The sequence below is a fragment of the Hyperolius riggenbachi genome, chromosome 8 (assembly GCF_040937935.1).
Source record: "Hyperolius riggenbachi isolate aHypRig1 chromosome 8, aHypRig1.pri, whole genome shotgun sequence".
Classification (NCBI taxonomy): Eukaryota; Metazoa; Chordata; class Amphibia; order Anura; family Hyperoliidae; genus Hyperolius; species Hyperolius riggenbachi.
This window is the reverse complement of record NC_090653.1, coordinates 273,284,610-273,298,937: the sequence shown is the minus strand read 5'-3', so window position 1 is coordinate 273,298,937 and position 14,328 is coordinate 273,284,610. Positions and strand designations below refer to the sequence as shown.

At 45.4% G+C, this 14,328-nt stretch overlaps 1 protein-coding gene across 35 annotated transcripts in view; it reads right to left on the bottom strand.

The window, feature by feature from the left end:
• NTNG2 (netrin G2) overlaps positions 1 to 14,328 on the bottom strand; it is a 293,725-nt gene that overhangs the window by 27,824 nt on the left and 251,573 nt on the right. For 29 of the 35 annotated variants that reach the window (XM_068248880.1, XM_068248879.1, XM_068248878.1 and 26 more), the window contains 3 exons: positions 13,765 to 13,824; positions 10,218 to 10,307; positions 5,383 to 5,457 (listed from right to left, as the gene is read on the bottom strand). The exons of 2 other annotated variants lie outside the window; for them this stretch is intronic. In XM_068248880.1, the coding sequence (XP_068104981.1) occupies positions 5,383 to 5,457; positions 10,218 to 10,307; positions 13,765 to 13,824 (225 nt within the window). The remainder of the gene's footprint in view (positions 1 to 5,382; positions 5,458 to 10,217; positions 10,308 to 13,764; positions 13,825 to 14,328) is intronic. 4 more of the 35 variants (XM_068248890.1, XM_068248889.1, XM_068248904.1 and 1 more) reach the window with 4 other exon arrangements.

The following is a 14,328-nucleotide window of genomic DNA, read 5'->3' as shown; positions in this document are numbered from 1 at the left end:
TAAGTAATTTAAACAAAACACAAACTCACATCGTGGGTCCATGCACACTGGACCCTTTTGCTTTAAAGAGAACCTGAGGTGGGTTTGAAGAATATTATCTGCATACAGAGGCTGGATCTGCTTATACAGCCCAGCCTCTGTTGCTATCCCAACCCCCCCCTAAGGTCCCCCTGCACTCTGCAATCCCTCATACTGTAAATCACAGCCACGCTGCTGACAAACAGCTTGTCAGAGCTGGCTGTGTTTATCTCTATAGTGTCAGTCTGCTGCTCTCCCCGCCTCCTGCAGAACTCCAGTCCCCGCCTGCATCCCTTACCTCCCTGCTGATTGGAGGGAAGGGACGGGGGCAGGGACCGAAGCTATGCAGGAGGCGGGGGAGCAGCTGAGACTGACACTACAGATGTAAACACAGCCTCACAGCATGGCTGTGCTTTATGAGGGATTGCAGAGTGCAGGGGGACCTTAGTGGGGTTTGGGATAGCAACAGAGGCTGGGCTGTATAGGCAGATCCAGCCTCTGTTTGCAGATAACATTCTTTAAACACACCTCGGGTTCTCTTTAAAACGCATCAAATCACTATTGCACAATAACCAGTACAGTGCGAAATGCTAAGAAAGTCACCAGACTGTAGTTCAGAGAATGCCCGTTCTCCCTCCTGAACAGGTTTCGGCCTTCTGCCATCATCAGAGGATCCAGGGTCCATTGTGCATGGCCCTACAATGTAAGTTTGTGTTTTCTTTTAATGACTTTAAGTTGCTGCAATAAAGTATACCCCCCTAAATCCCCCACACCCCCACCCTGTGTATGAACTAAGCCTTGACTGCTGCATAAATGTTTTTTTGGTGACGGTCACTGTCTCCAGTATTGAGCACATGGTGTCTGTAGGCTTCACAGTGTGCGAGAGTGCAATAGAGAGCACTGAGGATTATCTTTCATCTTTTAACCTAGAATGGTGGGGGATGCTGCACACAGAAGGGTGCCTTACATGGAGACAACTGCTCAAGACCCCAAGTTCCTTAGGGGACCCCACAAGTCAGGTACTGTAGAGGACACAAGCTTATTGTCAGTGATGTACAGGACCCCACGTTCATTTTTACCCAGGGCCCCTTTATACTTTCTTGGGAGAGGGGTCTCAAAAAACCTTGGCATTGCAGAGGAACAAAGTATAAAACTGTCCCTACTTGCTTTACAGATAAGTGCATCCCACGTTATTGGACACTGGGTGAAAATCTGGCAATCATGGAGTTCAGCTCCAATATATAGTAATACTATTCTCTGTGTAAAGGTGGCATTAATGATATGATCCTGCGGACGATCAACTGTTTCCGATCACAGGATTGGTTGCCAGGTTTTCCATTGTTTATGGGCACGATCGATCATTTCTGATGGAATACCAGGGTGACCGGAAATGATCAATTGTCTGCAGGACTGAATCATTAATGGCACCTTAAGACATATTCCATATAGGTTTAGGGCGGTCAAGGTGTCAACATTCAAACAGCATAGCGGGTGAAACCATAGGCGACAACGAATGGGACTGCAGCATTTAGCAAAATATGATTCTCTTTTCGAACGTTACTGTTGCCGGAAATGATCCGGCCCTGGGAGGTGTTCACAGGCTTGCGAGTCAGTTGCCCTTCACATGACCAGTTCCAGTTTGGAAGGAGGAAGCATCGGCGTCACCCAAACGCAAAGTGACTCACAAGCCAGTGAACTCCTCCTGACCCTGTCCACTTGTTGGGTGCTGAACAGTGGCAGACGGGAGTATTCGGATATTTCGACTCGACTATGCCAAATTCAAAACACCAATACTATTCATTTGTCTGCAGAAGGACCTGAGGCCAGAGACAGTGTTTGATCCAAGCCTTTACAAAATGCAGGGCAGCCTTGTAAAGTCTGAGAAAGGGGTGAATTTAATCATGCTATGTGAATGCTTTATTAATCTAGCACCCGCTGTGCCTGCGGTAGCTGCGAGGGTACAGGTACTCTTTAAGCACGGTCTGTCAGCAAAACTGAAACAGGTGGCACCCTCAGAAGTGTAACATTTAGCCTGAGCTGAGAGACTGAAATTCTTCGCACTTTCTTTCCTGCTCTCGAAGTGGTTCCAAAGATTCATCTCTAAAAATACATCCCAGTTTTAAGGTTTTCAGTCAATCACTGCTGGTTGATTCTTCATCATAGTGTTGCCCTGACAACTCAAAACTAAAGTAACTTTCAAACTGTCTTAAAAAAAAGTCCCTAGAAAAGTTTTCTAGAGTTCATACACTTCTCAGCTGACCTCTTCCATCCTTTTGTTTTATATTAGGAGAAAACTGGGTCAATTTAAAAGAACTGAAGGAAAGAAAATGGCGTTTCCTCTTGCAGCCAGATTTCAGCTGTGAGTTTTCTGATTTTTATCTTATAATGAAATCTTAAAGGAAACCAGAGATGATGAAATAAGCAGCTTTTATACTTACCTGGGGCTTCCTGCAGCCCCATGTCAGCCGTGGGCTCCATCGCTGTTCTGGAACCCTCTGTTCCTCCGACGTATCCCCTGGTATAGCTCAGTGGCAGCCAGCTGTGGTTCAACCTGTATGCACGGCCGTGACACACTCCCGTCGCCGGCTAGTACTGTACCTGTGCTAGTACTGTACAGGTGCAGAACGGCCCATGTGACAGGGGCAAGTGCGGCCAGGCCGTGCATGCGCGGTAAACCTTGGCAACTTAGCTCTATAACGGGGACACAACAGAGAAATAGAGAGGCCCAGGAGAACAGTGATGGAGCCCACGGCCTGCATGGGGCTGGAGGAAGCCCCAGGTAAGTCTAAAAGCTGCTTATTACATCATCTCTGGTACACTTTAAAGCATTAGGCCCTGTTCACAGTGTTCAGTTGCATTGCAGAATAATTCTGCATGTCAACTCACTACCTATACAATTCTATGGCCCTGTTCACAGTACTACGTTATGTTGTAACTGATTGCACTATTCTAACTCGCTGCATGCAGGTTTCGGATTATAACTGACCACTGGCCTCAGGCCTAAATTTACTAAGGCGTCGGATTGCATATTACGACCCCTCTCCTTCAACCTGCAGCCATTAGGCCTAGCAGCCTTTGACCAAGCTGCAGACAAGTGGCAGTGAAAGTTCAAAAGTCCAAGCAATCTTGACATGAATGGGGGAATAGCGCACACGCATGCAGAGTCTTCTTTACCATAGCACTGGCCAAATGGCTGCCCATCCCACATTTTTAAAATACATTTGCACCAGCTAGGTAGCTGTCTGCCAATGTCACTTCTGACAGTTCCATGCATGGTCATGCATGTGCACATTGGGCTGTATGTAATCGGTGGGATTTTTTTGGCTTATTAAATATTAAAGTAAATTAAAAAAAAAAGAACATGCCTCTCTCCCCCAAGCCCTATCAAACTCTTGTCCCCATTGCAGGCTGGTACTCTCCAGGGATTGAATCCAGTGTCCACCAGCTTGGGGCCCACCGGATCCATAACATTGGGAAAAAACCTGCACAGGGGGTGTGACAAAGCCTCCACCCTTTGCAGTGCAACTTTGTCCAAAGTCATGGACAAGAGAGTCATCCTCAACTCAGGAAGGGGGGGTGGGGGGTGACTTCTTACACACAATGGACCAATTCGCAGCCCCACTGCTAAATTCAAATGATACACTAACAGGGTTCCTGATCAGTATTCTGAAGGTATGTGGTGACAACAGATGGCTCATGGCTGCTGCAATCAAGGTTATAGAAGAACAGAACAACAGAGAAAAAAATTATATAGTCAATAGGGGATACAGAGGTTGCGACCACACTGGGGCCCTTTGACCAGGGGGGGCACTAGGGGCCCTCCCACAACCACAGTATTAGCTCCTCAATGGTGCTATGCTGGTAATGATCACTTCTGTGTATGCTTTGAATAGTCATTAACTGTTACCCCCTCTGCTTACACCTCTCATACTGTGGATGTCCTTGGTAAGTTCTGTTGCACCATATGAATTGTTATGTATAGAATGCTTGGGGAGCCCAAAGTCAAACTTTCACTAGGGCCCAAAGCTCCTTAGCTACGCCACTGTATATATACGAAAAGGCACTGTAGACCAGTGGATACACAGACATGTTCACTGAGCCTGTGTTGAGTATAGGATCCTTTCATACATGTCCATTGTGAATAGATCCACTGTCCCCGTCACAGTGGGTGGAATGCCAGTTGTGCGGTACAAGATCTTGGACGTGGACATGTCAGAGGTAGAACGATGTGTATGACATGCCTAATGTAATGGGTACAACGGAGACTCTGTGAACTAGGGTTCCGTGCTGTGGATGGTGACAGTGGATCCACTGATTCTGTGCATGGTGTGAATCGGTTATGATGTGGTTCTAGCACAGGCATGAGCAAACTACGACCATGGTGGGCCATATCTGGTGCAGTTAGCTTTTTAACTTGGCTAACAGTTAGGGAGAGGCTCAAGAGGAACTAGCCTCTGGGAGCAGATCACTAAAGAGTGCGACTGTGCCCCTCCCCCCGGGTCATATGTAGTGGGCGGAGTGTGCTTGTATCTGTTACTCACCTGTTAGAACCACTGGGATCTCTCTTCAGCCTTGTTGCAGCGTCTCAGCTCTATGACTCTTTCTAGCAGCGCAGCTGATGCAGGGCTGAAGAGAGATCCCAGTGGCGCCAACAAGTGAGTAACAGATACAAGCTTACTCCATTCACTCTGCATACGGAGGGGGCGGGGCTACATAATACTGGGGGCACATCAATCTATGCTGGGTGGATGGGCTACCTAATACTGAGGCACATCTGTTTGTCCATATTGGGTTGGGGGTGCTACCTAATACTGGAGGCACATCTGGCTGTCTATACTGGGGAGGGGGCTACACAACCCAATACTGGGGCCACATCTGGCTATCTGTACTGGGTAGGGGGCTACCCAATGCTGGGGGAACATCTGGTTAGCCATACTGGGGAGGCCATTTACATGTAATTTACTTTAGTTCATACAAACTTCCATCTACATTTGGTCCAGTCCCTCTGTCAAATTTAAGATCCCATTGTGGCACATAAGTCAAAAACTTTACCCACCTCTGACCTAACCTAATGAGTAAGGGATCTCATGCTTATTTTCAATCAGGCCCCCATTTACTTAAAGCCGGCCTTGAAGGTATTCAAAGATTAATTGAAACAAGTTATATTGCTAAAAAGCCACTGTAACAAATGCATTTCTAAACAGGTGCGCTTTAAGATTAAATTCCCAAAATGGAGAAATATAAATATAACAGCTGGAATCTATTTGGCTGGCAGCACTTTACAGAACTAGCTACTGTATGTAACTAAAAACATCACTTCACTTTCTAGGAGATCACTAAGCAGCACAGCGATTACAGACATACCTCTGATCTTTTCTGGCGTTTCTTGGCGTTGCAGTTTTGTTTCCAACACTGGAGGTGTTGGGGAGATCCTGGGGGCTTCAATTAAAGAAATTGGAGGGTTACATTTACCAGAACAAAAAGGCCTTAATAGATAGCATTGGTCTTCACCGGAAGTTCTCTAACCAGGACTAAAAGCAAGGTACAAAAGCAAGCTGTTCAAAGAGCAACAGTCGTGGGTTCCAAATACATTCTATCAGAAATAAAACCACAAGAGGCAGCCATTTTGTTTGACAGGTACCCCACCCAAATCTGAGATTTCACCAGCTGATGGAAACTGGTGGGATTCTTACAGCATTAGGATCAGGCCCGCCATCAGGGGGGTACAACTGTGACTTCCGGCCCAGGGCCCGCAGTCTCGGGCCCCCCCCCAGGCATTAACCACCTGACTGAGCGCTCCTGTGTCCCCCAACCTGTGGTCCTCGGAACTGTCCTCTTCCCGCCCCCTCTCCCCCAGCGGCCGCCGCTGTTAATACCTTAGCAGCGGCCGCTCTCCCCTCTCCGGCGCGTGTACTTATTCCAGCAGCATCTCCAGGCTGCTGTGTGTGATGCAGTAGGAAGCAAGGCTCGGTTCCCTTAGTAACGGCGATACACTACGGGAAGCCGCTGCCCTGCTTCCTGCCGCATCACACACAGCAGCCAGGAGATGCTGCTGGAATAAGTACACGCGCCGGAGAGGGGAGAGCGGCCGCTGTTAAGGTAACCACCTACCCATACTGGGGCACTATACTGGCTATACTGGGGCACTATACTAGCTATATTGTGCACTATACTAGCTATACTGGGGCATTATACTTGTGCACTATACTGGCTATACTGGAGCACTGTACTGGCTATACTGGGGCACTGTACTGGCTATACTGGGGCACTGTACTGGCTATACTGGGGCACTATACTGGCTATACTGGGGCACTATACTGGCTATACTGGGGCACTATACTGGGGCACTATACTAGCTATACTGGGCACTATACTAGCTATACTGGGCACCATACTAGCTATACTGGGGCACTATACTGGCTATACTGGGGCACTATACTGGCTATACTGGGGCACTGTACTGGCTATACTGGGGCACTGTACTGGCTATACTGGGGCACTATACTGGCTATACTGGGGCACTATACTGGCTATACTGGGGCACTATACTGGCTATACTGGGGCACTGCACTGGCATTACTGGAGCACTGTACTGGCTATACTGGGGCACTGTACTGGCTATACTGGGGCACTATACTGCGGCACTGTATTGGCTATACTGGGGCACTGTACTGGCTATACTGGGGCACTGTACTGGCTATACTGGGGCACTGTACTGGCTATACTGGGGCACTATACTGGGGCACTGTATTGGCTATACTGGGGCACTATACTGGCTATACTGGGGCACTGTACTGGCTATACTGGGGCACTGTACTGGCTATACTGTGGCACTATACTGGGGCACTCTACTGGCTATACTGGGGCACTCTACTGGCTATACTGGGGCACTATACTAGCTATACTGGGCACTATACTAGCTATACTGGGGCACTATACTGGGGCACTATACTGGCTATACTGGGGCACTATACTGGCTATACTGGGGCACTATACTGGCTATACTGGGGCACTGTACTGGCTATACTGGGGCACTGTACTGGCTATACTGGGGCACTATACTCGCTATACTGGGGCACTATACTAGCTATACTGGGCACTATACTAGCTATACTGGGCACTATACTAGCTATACTGGGGCACTGTACTGGCTATACTGAGGCACTATACTGGCTATACTGGGGCACTATACTGGCTATACTGGGGCACTGTACTGGCTATACTGGGGCACTGTACTGGCTATACTGGGGCACTGTACTGGCTATACTGGGGCACTGTACTGGCCATACTGGGGCACTATACTGGCTATACTGGGGCACTATACTGGCTATACTGGGGCACTATACTAGCCATACTGGGGTAACTAAACTCCCTATACTGGGGCAACTATGCTAGCTACGCCACTGCACCCTGTCCCCCCCCCCCGTAACCCACTCCACTGTCCACTAGGACGTGCACCTAACGCCCCCGCCCCCCCCCCCCCCCCCCCGGAAAAAAAATTTGGTCAGAAAGTGGTCCCCGGGCCGGAAAAGGTTGGGGACCCCTGCCCTAGAGTATTTGCTAATTGCTAGCCAGCAGTTGACTCACTCCCACCCCGATGCAGGTGCTGGCATTGCCTGAGCAGCTTCCCGTCCAGGGACCCGTCCCAGTATTCGGCAAGCGACCTATTCATCGCATTGCAAGTCTCGCTATGGCTTGAAGGAGAAAGTGCGCCATAGCGAGGCTTGCAATGCGACCAATGGGTTGCTTGCAAGCTTGTTGAAACACAGGGCGGACGGTGGCATTATGGGTAATTAACCCTGCCACATACAGCCACTCAGCTGAGGCAATTACAACTCATTTGAACCACCGTGGTTACATGTGATGAGCAAGCCTGGTTGCTGGGTAGCAAACTAACTGTGTGGGGGTATGGAGCGTGGTCACCTGAGCCTCATCTATTATTATTTAATATTTGTATAGCGCCGATATCTTCCGCAGCGTTGTACAGAGTATATTGTTTTGTTCTTCAGGCGGCGCATGACTGAATGGCTGCTGCTGGGAGTTCTCCTCTGGGCATGGTTGGGGAAATCAATTCCTAGATTCAATGTAATGTTTTTCAACATCATTTTATGTATGTTCCGGCCCCCCAGCAGTCTGAAGTATCTTGACCCCGCCCTTCTCTGAAAAGGTTTGGGGACCCCTGTTGTAAATGTTGGTGGGCACGGGGGTGGGGTGGTTAGAGGGTGTGCACAGCAGTCTGTAGGGGGGCCCAGGCTTGATGTTGTGTGAGGGGCCCCAAAATTTCTGATGGCGGCCCTGATTAGGATACAAACATCTCACTGCTGTCCCCACCCAGCCACCATTGCATCTGATTTTGCAGAAAGAGGAGTCTTCATAATTGGTTATCATGGTTGGTAGTGGTGAGCTCTATTACATGACACACTAGTGTAGTTGCTATATGGGTAACATTTCTGAATGGGATAAATTAATGGGATTTACCTTTCATGTCACCACTCCCCCTCCCACTTCAGATTGTAAGCTTTTGGCAGGGCGCTCCCTCCTTGTGTATCCTACCCGACCTTACATCCTGCCCACAGAACAACGTGAACTTGAATTACTGGACTACTACTCCAGTTTATGATCTGGCGTTGTGTGTCTTACTGCTTACCTGTATTGTGTTGTCTATCACCCCTATTATCATTGTCTATAACCTTATTTTTTGTCCAGCTCTGTGTACTATGTTGGCGCTATATAAATCCAATACATAATAATAATTTCAGAATAAGTTTGTTATAAGGCGCTGGTTTTGTACGAATATTCTGGGTTCATTATCTGTGCTCTGACAGCAGGCCGATGGAACTAATTGTGACTATCGGGTGTGCGTCCATAATCCAATTTCCTATCCCAATAATAATTATGTTTCACAAGTATAACAATGTTCATGACGTAGAAAATAAAATCAACACTCTAACAGAGGTTGCAACACCCTCTCCTAATGGCTGTAGCGTATGTTCTGACCTGGAAATTCAGATACAGAAATAAGTACATTCGGATGGGAAAAAGAGAGAAGGAGAGTGGTGGTGTGAAGTTTAGCGTTTGTACAAAAAAACATAACATTGAAAAATAATGTTTAACTAAAGTCATTAGACATTAAAAAATCGCAGGTATTTTTACAACTAGCGTCTTTTACATACAGTAATTCGAGAATGTATATAGTGACCGATAGGAATTCTGTTCTAGGAGTTGCCTGCCTCATGGAGTAGATATTGATCCTCCCTCCTTCACATACACAAGACACTCCTTTTACTACAAGCAACTGTGATTGTCTCACATAGCCTCTTCTCCAGATCTGCACGGTCTGCCTGAAAGTGTACCTGAGCTGAAGCTCGGGTACAAAATATGATACTTAAAGAGAGGGAAGACTCAGGATCCTATTGAGGCTTCCCTCACTGCTCTGATCTCCCTCGCCACTGAGCGGGGCCCCCTTGAAAATTAGCAACAAGAGTCACTAATCATACAGCTTCTCTTCCTGATTCATTGTCATGGGCTTAGAATGACAGATATCAACAAGTCACAAGGCAGAACCATAGGCAGCCTTGCAGGCACACTTAAAGTTTCACAAGACCTAAAGAGTAGAAACACAATACAATTAGGTAACAGGGCAAAAGGCATTTTCATATTGGTAATACCACACAGTTAGTGCAGTAACAGGATAAGTATTTAGGTTATTACAAATGCAACTTTCTGACCGGTTCTCATTAGGTAATAAATTGACCAACAGTAGTAGACAATAGAATCCATCTTTCCCACCTGCTAACATTGTTCATACAGTGTTTTACAAAGCTAGAATTATGTTAACAATTTCACAGCAAGTGGTACCCAGCGACAACCGCAGGTCAAAGAAAATGGCTGCAATCCTGCTGCTTTAATTAGGTCATCTAACTCATAAATATTACACAATCATCAGCTTATTTTTGGCAGTAATTATCTGGTAGAGAAAAAATGTCAGCCTAGGTCTCGTAAACCAATATAGGAACTCAAGAGATTTATAAATCTGTCTCCCTTTTTACGTACATCTTCATGAGTTCTCATACATAGAAACAGGAAGGTTTGAGTGCCCACAGCTTAGCAAAAGTCCAGCCTCTAGGGAGGTATGATAGCTGCATCTAGATGGTGCATTGGCTGGGAATTGTTCTGAAGACCATAAAATCAGGACCTACCTTCCAAATGCTCATGAAATGTTCTTGAAGGAGCAGAGTCAATAGGCAAAGGGGCCACAACAGAGGAACTGGTATCCACTGGTGACAAATCTGACACAGAAGAATCTCATAAGTTTGAGGCCTTTGAATTAATATATTACCAATTAATGGACAAGACAGCTTCCTGTCTGATATAAACACCAGATATCAGTTAAGCATCTGCTTTGTAGTTATTTTACAAAGTAAGCTGTCCTCTGATCAGGGCCGGCGCTACCATTAAGGCAAAGGAGGCAGCTGCCCCAGGGCCCCAGAGCTTGTAGGGGCCCCCAGTGGCTACAAGAGGAAAAAAAAAATTTCAAAATCGGCCTTATAGTTTTTGAGAAAATCGATTTTAAAGTTTCAAAGGAAAAAAAAACACATTTAAAAACCTGCCGACTTTAATGGTTAATAGCAAATCCCTAAATTTGCAGGGTATGTTAAGGAGATCATTAGGAATAAGAGGAAAAAACTATTTTTCAAAAAGACCTTATAGTTTTTGAGAAAATCGATTTTAAAGTTTCGAAGGAAAAAAAGTATACTTTTAAATGCGGTAAATGTCACTTTTAGTAGCAAACCTAACGGTAGTGTAATTTTACATGCATCAAACGAAAGCGCAATAAATTTCCTGACGGAGTTTCCAGGGGGTCTATACGCAGCCGCAATATGGCTGTATGAAGATCCCTGGCATGTTTTCCTATTTTCCCAATTTTTTTTTTTTTTATGTTTAGAGTGTGGGAATTTAAAAAAAAAAATTGTGGGGTCCCCCCTCCTGAAACTTTTTAACCACTTGTCCCCCATGCAGGCTGGAATAGCCAGAATGTGGAGCTCCGACCGATTGGGGCTTCACACCCTGACTATACCAGCTGCAAAAAAGGTCTCTTAATGCCGATTTTTGTTCCGGGGTATATGTTGGGGGGGCCCCCCAGGTTTATTTTGCCCTGGGGCCCCATTGTTGCTTAAACCGGCCCTGCCTCTGATGGCCTACACAAGGGACTGATTCCAGGTACAACCATAATACATAAGTAGTTTGTGCTGAGTGAGTCACACAAGGGACAAGTATCCAGGATGAAGGAGGACATTTCCTTCCACTTATCTGAGTAACGATTCCGCTAAAGCGGTGTTTCTCAACATTTTATTGATATGTACCCCTTTTAAAACCCTGTACTTACAAAGTGCCTCCTAGGCCTAGCATAGTAAACATTATCACAAGTAACACCTAGACAAATGTATATTTAATGGTAGTACACGATAATCGGCTCTAAAACAATTTGCAAGCATATACGATTGCATTTTATTAGTTACCCAATACTAATTGGGTGTTGTTTAAATAAGATTTATCATTTTCTAAAGCTCTAAATTTGTTATTCTTGGTTAAGTATATCAAGCCCAAGTACCCCTAGAACTATCAGACGTACCCCCTGGGGTACGCGCAACACATATTGAGAACCTAGGCTCTAAGGGATTGGAAATCAATAACACTTATTAAATGCAGTTGAAAGATTTGGTACTTTTGTTCTGATGACATGACCAAAAAAATTGCCAGTAAGGGTATATTTGGAATTCATCCGATACTATGCTGAAACTTGGCAGGGAATACATGTATCCATATACAGGCAAATGTACTGTCTGAGTCCCATGAGGGCTGACTGTGGTCATTTACCACATAGAAAGCAGTCTAAGCACATATGTGGAAAAACAATACTGAGCTTCAATGGAGGGTCCAGACTGCTTATAATACTTAAAAAAAATCCTTAAGGAGTTTTGAAAATTAACTAAAGTGCGGCCTCATGTGGAACATGTGAGTGTGATAATCATAAAAATATAATTTTTTGCCCAGAAAAGACCCTCGGTAGTTAGGGGTATACTCTACACAACGGTATTAACTTTCCAGACTTGATGTTGAGCCCTTTATTTTCTCTGACTAAGCCCTGCTCCCAGCCAATTAATAGTCCATTGTCAGAGCCTCAGTGCAAGTAAAATGTCTCACATAGCTTTAAGGTATAGCTGTCAGTTTCTGCAAATGTCTGAAGGAAGTCCACTTCCAGAAACAATCTAAAGAGTTAGTCTAGGGTACAAGAGCCTTTGCAAGGGGCTTACCTCCGGGATCCAGCGACACGGCTGTCTCTGCCAAGAGCGGGTTGCTAGTACTACCTGGCACTTCCACATCTGAGCTCGCAGCCCGTAGCAACGCTGGCGTCCCTCCCGACGGACCTACGTGCGCTGCTCCTCACTGTGTGCATTCCAGGGCTGGTGCAGGACGGACGATTTGGAGCAAACGTCCGGCCTATTCATTAAGAAAACGGAGGACTTAGTGTCAGCTGACAGTTTTAGTCAGCTGACACGTAGGTAGGCTTGTATTTAGTGTCAGCCGATCTCTTAGTCAGCTGACACTCAGGCAGGGCTGTTGTGTGGGACGCTGAGAGTGAGTGGCCGGCCACTGATTGGATGCTGTCAGTATTTAAACCTTGCTGTGACAGTTGCATGTTGCCCGTGATAACTCTAGCTTGCTGGTTGCTGGGTGCTCTGTATTGTGCTATCTTGTTATATTGGATTACCTGGACTTCGACCTCTGCTTGTTATTGGTCCTTTCCTTGCCTGCCGCCTGTACTGACCTCTTGCCTGGATTACGTTATGGCTGTTTGCTGCCTGGTTTGCATTTTTTACCTCTCTTTTGCCTAGCCCTCCTGTACCACGATATATCTGATCACCCCTGTATGACCCCTGGACTGTTGCTGGACTTTGCTTACTCTGAATCCTTGTTTGGCCTGGAAGTTTATTCACTCACCCTGCATTCAGCTCCAATACCTTGCACACTAAAGGCCTGGGTGTAACCGAAAGTCGGGTAGGTGTTGCTTCCTCAGCTCCTGTCCAAGCGGAGACGTGCCACATAAGGTGAAGCGTGTGGAGATAGATTGGGGCATTGGAGCTGATTAGTGGGTGGTTATTCCTACAGGCCGGACAGCCTTTAAGCCCAACTGACAGTTGTACTTTTAACAGCTTATTAAACAAAGTACGGTAAGTTAAGACAACATTGAGTACACCAACACGCAAAACTTCCCCAGATGCAAAAACATCATCTTCAAAATTATCACATGTGCTAAAAGGGAGTTTGAGGTTCTTGTGCTTTCTTAATTATGTGATGTTCCAAGTTCAGCTTAAGAAGTCTACAATCAGGACAGTCTGGAAAGTTTAACTGGATATTTTGAAAACTGAAAACAAAAACTTAAGGTTCCTAGTGAGAGTTTTAAACAATTTCAGCAAGAGGAGTTGTGTGACAAAGTTAATGGAATTTTGAGAATTGTTATCAAGCTTTTCAATTCTGAGTTGATTCCTCAAGAATTGCACAACACATCTTTAAGACTTCTAAGTTTCTAAAAAATAATTGAAAAAGAGAGTTTCAAAACCATAACATTAGTTATTGTAACTTTTACAAATTATCTCAGGAGTTTAAGATAACACAATATTAATTCTAAAGCACTTCACAAAACTTCTATAGGATTCTATGTGGAGTTTTTACTGTGTGGATTACCTGATTTTCGCTCTGTCTTCAAGACATGAGTGTGGTGTAAAGTAGGAAGTTCTGGATCCACTGATGACCAGAATGTAAAAAATGTTAGCAAAAGGTGTCATTTAACAGAGTATTCAAATGTCGCTTCTAGTTTTAGTACTATGCAAAAAGTGTGCAATTTACGCTATAAAATACCACTCAAAGACCAAATAATTAGAAAAAAAAAACAGATTTCTTTTTCTGATAAAAGTACCTCCAGTAATTCCTGGAAATCACGTTCACAAGTTTACTGTGCCATCTCTGCAATGTTGCAGTTGCCGACTACTAGAGATGGTCATTGAGATGCAAATAATTTTGACTTGCATTCAACCTTCAAATAAATTGCATGCAGCTTGAAAATGGACCAATCCAAATAACTTACTGACGATTTGGATTGGTCAAGTTTCAAACTATATGAAATTTAAAGAGACTCTAACAAAATTTTCAGCCTTATTTCTTCTATCCTATAAGTTCCTATACCTGTTCTAATGTGCTTTGGCTTACTGCAGCCTTTCCTAGTTGCACAGTGGCTGTATTATCCCTGTT